General features: G+C 41.4%; 1 protein-coding gene across 1 annotated transcript; it reads right to left on the bottom strand.

Annotated features, from left to right (window-relative positions):
• Positions 1-2,233: 2,233 nt before the first annotated feature.
• On the bottom strand, positions 2,234-4,843 carry LOC110288854 (oogenesin-1-like). The gene is made up of 3 exons (XM_021155089.1): positions 4,537-4,843; positions 3,444-4,019; positions 2,234-2,813 (listed from the first exon to the last, which is right to left on the bottom strand). Exons 1-3 carry the CDS (start codon positions 4,659-4,661, stop codon positions 2,234-2,236), a joined length of 1,281 nt encoding a protein of 426 aa, XP_021010748.1. The 5' UTR covers positions 4,662-4,843.
• Positions 4,844-6,142: the final 1,299 nt, after the last annotated feature.

The raw sequence follows: 6,142 nt of genomic DNA, 5'->3' as shown, positions 1-6,142 counted from the left end.
GTATAGTAGCCTGGGCTGGCATTTGTGTTCTCTTAGTGTCTGTATAACATCTGTCCAGGATCTTCTGGCTTTCATAGTCTCTGGTGAAAAGTCTGGCATAATTCTGATAGGCCTGCCTTTATATTTTATTTGACCTTTTTTCCTTACTGCTTTTAATATTCTATATTTATTTAGTGCATTTATTGTTCTGATTATTATGTGTCGGGAGGAATTTCTTTTCTGGTCCAGTCTATTTGGAGTTCTGTAGGTTTCTTGTATGTTCATGGGTATCTCTTTCTTTAGGTTTAGGAAATTTTCTTCTATAATTTTGTTGAAGATATTTACTGGCCCTTTAAGTTAAAAATCTTCGTTCTCATCTATTCCTATTATCCGTAGGTTTGGTCTTCTCATCGTGTCCTGGATTTCCTGGATGTTTTGACTTAGGATATTTTTGCGTCTTGCATTTTCTTTGATTGTTGTGCAGATGTTCTCTATGCAATCTTCTGCACCTGAGATTCTCTCTTCCATCTCTTGTATTCTGTTGCTGATCCTCGCATCTCTGATTCTTATTTTCTTTCCTGGGGTTTCTATCTCCAGCATTGCCTCACTTTGGGTTTTCTTTATTGTGGAGACTTCCCTTTTTAGGTCTAGTATGATTTTGTTCATTTCCATCACTTGTTTGGGTGTGTTTNCCTGTTTTTCTTTAAGGACTTCTACCTGTTTGGTTGTGTTTTCCTGTTTTTTTAAGGAATTGTAACTATTTTGCAGTGTTCTGTATTTCTTTAAGTGAGTCATTAAAGTCCTTCTTGATGTCCTCTACCATCATCATGATATATGCTTTTAAATCTGGGTCAAGCTATTCGGGTGTGTTGGGGTGCCTAGGATTAGCTGAGGTGGGTGTGCTAGGTTCTGATGATGGTGAGTGGTCTTGGATTCTGTTAGCAGTTTGCTTTTCGCCATCTGGTAATCTCTGGAGTTAGTAGTTTTAGTTGTCTCTGGTTAGAGCTTAGTCCTCTCATGATTCTGTTATCCTCTATCAGTCGACCTGAGAGATTAGCTTTCTCCTGAGTTTCAGTGGTCAGAACACTCTCTGCAGGCAAGCTCTCTTCTTGCAGGGAAGGTACACAGATATCTGGCGATCGGAGCTGCCTCCTGCAGAAGATAAGGGTCTGAAAGAGGGCCTGTTCCAGAAGCTGTGTAGCTTCGGTCTGTCCCAGGAGCTGTTAGATTCTGTAGTTCACACTCTCACCTGAGCAGACTAGACTCAGAGGGATCCAGGAACCAAGTTGGCTCCCCCAGGTGCTCTGACAAACCTCCCCCACCCCCGGGCGGGGCCAACACCTCTCTTCTGGCAAGGAAGGTGCCTGGATGTCTGGAGCCCGAAACAGGGTCTGCCTCAGAAATTGTGTGGCTTCCACCTGTCCCAGAAGCTGTTAGCTTCTATAGTCCACACTCTCACCTGCACAGACTAGTCTTGGAGGGATCCGGGAACCAAGATGGATCTCCCAGGTGCTCTGGCAAAGCCTGAGAGGTGCCAGCTATACCTATCCTCTGGCAGGGAAGGTACTCAGATGTCTGGAGCCCAAAGCAGGGTCTGCCTCAGAAGCTGTGTGGCTTCTGCCTGTCCCAGAAGCTTTTAGCTTCTGTAGCCCACACTCTCACCTGCGCAGACTAGTCTCGAAGGGTGGTCTCATTTTCTTGCCTACAGATGAAACCTATCCCCTCATCCCATATTTCTCCATATCTAATTCAATTGCTGTAATCTAAATCTACTACACATGAATTTCTTTCACAAACATTGAGCTGTATGGGAAGCCCTGATCTTTGTGTCCCATTAATGAGACCTGTTCCTGCGATGAAATGAAATGCACAAATGTAACATTGACCTAATTATGATGATGAGTAATGAAGAAACCAGACACCGGTACAGAAATGTTGGGAAAGATTAGGCTCTGTGGTCTGATAGGGACATACATGCAACCCAGAAAGTCAATACATTTATTGTATGCAGATTGGCCCAACAGATTGTGCCAGTCTCATAAAATGGTGCCTCTATTGTAACACACTCAAACTACAAGTGCTTGATACTTTCTGCAGATGCAACATCCATTCACCAGCTCAGAGGAAGGTATTGCCTTTCCTGTGTATCTCAGACTTTTAGGTGATTGACATTTTCATGCTCCATTTAGCAGTGGACGTTCATTTAGGATTTCATCAGTCCCCAATACTAAGTTTCCATTTCTCGGTTTCACAATCAAGCTAATAGTAGTTTCACAAAACGGCAAAATTGGGTCTCCTGATCATAAATGTAGCACCCACCACATTTAGAGCATTGGGGTGTTTCAAATGAGACATTATGGAGCTGTCTTTTGGCTCTAAGTATATCCAGGAGCTCAGGACAAAAACTTTCTAATCTGTGTGTTAGTATTACACCACTGTCATCATAGCACTCCAGAGGGGCAGGGTAANACTCATAGATCAGCTGACTCAGCAGGGCTGTGTGGTGTAGAAGTTGTTTCAAGAAAGGCAGAGACACATTATTGTCATAGAAACTGACCTCTCTGAGGTGAGAACATTGGCTTAGGGCAGGCAGCAAGGCACTTAACTGAAAGTCCACTATACAACATGACTCCAATTCCAGGGTTTTCAGGGTATCTCCAACTCTTTCAAGGAGAAACCCAAGAGGCTCAAGGAGTAAATCACATAGATATATATCACTAAGATACAGATGTTTGAGTTCACAAATATTCAGGCAATAGGGCAGGTAATCTAAGTCTGACTGTGAGAGGCTACAGTTACTGATGCAAAGCGTCTCCAAGGGCTTTTTCAGGCACCTGGGGAGAGAAGAAATGATTGCTTTTTGATAAATGTTGTTGAAAAGGGTTGATATAATTGACAGCTAAGCAGATGGCACTTCTCCCAAACTCATCCTGGCTACACTTTGAGGTCAATTCTAGGATATGGCCTTGTGTTATCTGCTTTCACAACTCAGTATTCTAGTCTGAGGTCTGTAGTTATCACTATAGGTATGATTCAGGGCATGGCTGGAAAACACAGCAATGGATAAATCAGGCCAACATGGTGCATGTAGGAAGAACTACCTACCTCAAACAAAATTTAACAACTACTAGGGCTGTTGTTAACAGTTTTCAGAAGTTTTATTCCACCAAAGGCAATGGTCCTGTCTTCATCTTGAAACCCAGTGTTGCATATAGATCATCTGCTCAACCTGATTCTGAACTCAAAACTTTTGACACATGAGCAATAAGAGGCATGCTTATGCCTCATCATACATATCTTAGCACACAGCTCATCTGCTCAGATATGTTATTTTTTAACAGTGCTAGGTTTATTGTGGCCAGATTATCAAGGACTCCATAGCTTAATAAAACAAAAGAAGAAAAAAGCAAAAGAAAAGTGATGTGTTTTCTATGGTCTTACTGGACCCTCTCAGTCTTCCTTACCTGAGATATTCTTTCAGATTGCCTTTTATAAAAGGGACATCATATACATAGAGTTTCTGGAGACAGTGGAGTGTGGGAAGTTGAGAAATCAAGCTGAATATTATCTCCTCATCAAGCTTTTCAGAATCACCCAAACTGAAAGTAACTATGATGTGATCTAGTGTGAGTGTGAAAAGACTTTTCATCAGTTTCAGGTAGGGATTAAGAAAAGCCAACTCTTCTATGCAGATACATCTTAGGATAAGCTCCTGTATACTGTCTGCATGTACAGTTTTGAAGATTTCTATCACTGAGGCTTTGGTTAAGCCATCAATTACTAGCTTTCTACAGAATAGATGAATAGAATCCTTTCTCTGCTGGGCCCACTGCAACAAGTATGTGGTAGATTCATCAAGTCTGCCCTTCATGCGAAGGACTTCAGTCGTCATCTTCAATTCTTTCTTCACCTCACAGCCAGGACTGTTCTCAATTGGCTGCTTCTCTGTCGTGAACTCGGGTAAGCCTTCACCTTCATGGGATCCAGCCCATATCTTCAAGTCATGTTCTCTCCAATTAATTACTCTGAGTTTGCACATACTGTGAGAGATAAGAATATAATTATCAGAAGATAAAAGAAGACACATCTTACACTCTGATTCTCTTCACATCTCATNCATCAGCTCTTTCTTCCAAAACTTTGCCTTTTCCTTTGCCTAGAATTAAACCCCAAGTGTCACATGCTCAGTAAATGCATAACATTCTTTGCATGATGGTCATCTTTAGCCCTGTCTTTCTTCCCTTGATTCCAAGCTCCTTAATCACAAGCTCTTGTACCTTTGAGGGATGCAGGAAAGACCCATTTCTCACTGGCTATGTCTACTATTCTTCTGTCTTCTGCATTAGCCATTATTTGCCCAGGGAGCTGAGACTGAGCTTAAACCCCTATACCCCTATAAGCTTCTATACCCAGTGAAGAACAATCTTGAATGTGGGGCAAAGAGAATATTGAAGATCAGAAGTCTCTGATCCATGGTTGGCTAAATATTCTCTGTCACTAGTTGCTTCTTCTCAGCACTCAGAGAACCTTNCTCCAATCCTAGTTGCTTTTGCCTACCTGGTTTGAACCTTTTGTGCAAGCAGTATNTCTAGTCCCTCAAGCATAGCCTTCAAAGTCTCCAGGTTGCAATTNTTTATCNGCTTTCCTAAAGAAAGGTATGGGAAGGGCCACACAGGTATCATGGCCTTCAAGATCCCTATATGTCCATCAGTGAAGGCCTCCTCAAAAATGACTGGGAACAGACTCTGGGGCAGGTCTGTGAGAGCAGAAATGGCCAAGGCCTCATCCCTCAGTAGACTCTGAATTGCCAGGTTCTGGAGGGTGGTTGGGGAATAGCATTCCTCTGTGACTTCTTCTAAAGAGTCATCCTAGGGAAGCAGGTAAAAAAAATACACCATTAGTGACAAGAAATTTAGGGAGCCCTTCTGTCCACACAGGGAAGTGTGAGGGTTAGATCACTACTGATGAGGATAGAGAACTCACCATCAATTTTCTTTCTTTGTTTTTAGAGAGAGGTTCTTTATAGGACTACCTGTATTCTAAGCAGTCTTGCAATTTGCTTTATAGACCACACTGGCCTAGACCTCAGTGAGACTTGCCTTCCTGTGCCTCCAAATTGCTAGGATTATATGTGTATTCCACCACTGCTCAGCAGATGCCACCATAATATATCTAAACCAGAACTGCTTGGTCTGCCCTTTGCTGGTTTTAAAGCCACAATTCTCTCTGGTGATATGAAAATTCTCCCATGTATCCTAGTTCCCAGAGGTCACATCCAAGTTTAGCCACAGTTTGGATGAATACATCCCACTGGGTAGGGATCACCAGGAACTCTGAAGGCTCAGGCAGTTGTTTGATGATTAATAGACTATGCTTACATTTCTAGGTCTTCAAAGAAAGCAAAGGAAAACAGTTTCCAAACTTCCACAATCCCTATTCAGCTACACTGCATAGAACATGTCTTTGAAATTCCTATCACTAATTATTGACATTAATCTTTGATTATTACTCACGATGGCCTTTTGGGGAAGGTGTTGGGGAGGCTTCAAGCTTGAGTAATGCAAGCTACAGAGCTAAAGAGAGTAGGAAAATTTACACTACTATAATTAAACCTTCAGTAGTCATTGGCACAGTATGTAACTCTTTAGAAAGAATCCGGGAAGAATAAACGATGAAGTAGAGTTTAAAATCCACATGCTGAAGGCAGGAGGTTCACAACCTCAATGCCATAATTTGTACCTTCTACANCACCATAACAGCTTTTCTGAGACCTGCAAAAACTAATTAAAGACCAAAAATGTAAGAAAAAGGAGTGGAAATTTTAATTTCAGGTGATATTCAGATTTTTCATTAGAACACTAAATAAAAATAGGTAGGATTGTTTCTATAAATTTGAAGACATCCTGGCTTCCTTGAAAAGAATAAACCATGTATCAACTAGCACATGGAAATACCTTGTTTTTTGTTTGTTTTGTTTTGTTTTACTTCTTTCAGATTTGTTCTTATCCATGGCAGTTTTGAAACTTGCTTTATAAATTTGGCTGGTATCAAACATAGATTTACTTTCTGCCTTCCTGTTGCAGTAAAGTAAGGGTATGAGAGAATAGGAGCGACAAAGGCTATGATTGGGATATAATGTCTATTAAATACGCACACACACACA

This window comes from Mus caroli, unplaced genomic scaffold (assembly GCF_900094665.2).
Source record: "Mus caroli unplaced genomic scaffold, CAROLI_EIJ_v1.1 scaffold_16220_1, whole genome shotgun sequence".
NCBI lineage: Eukaryota > Metazoa > Chordata > Mammalia > Rodentia > Muridae > Mus > Mus caroli.
Note: the sequence above shows the minus strand (reverse complement) of the source record. Positions and strands in the feature narration are given on the sequence as shown.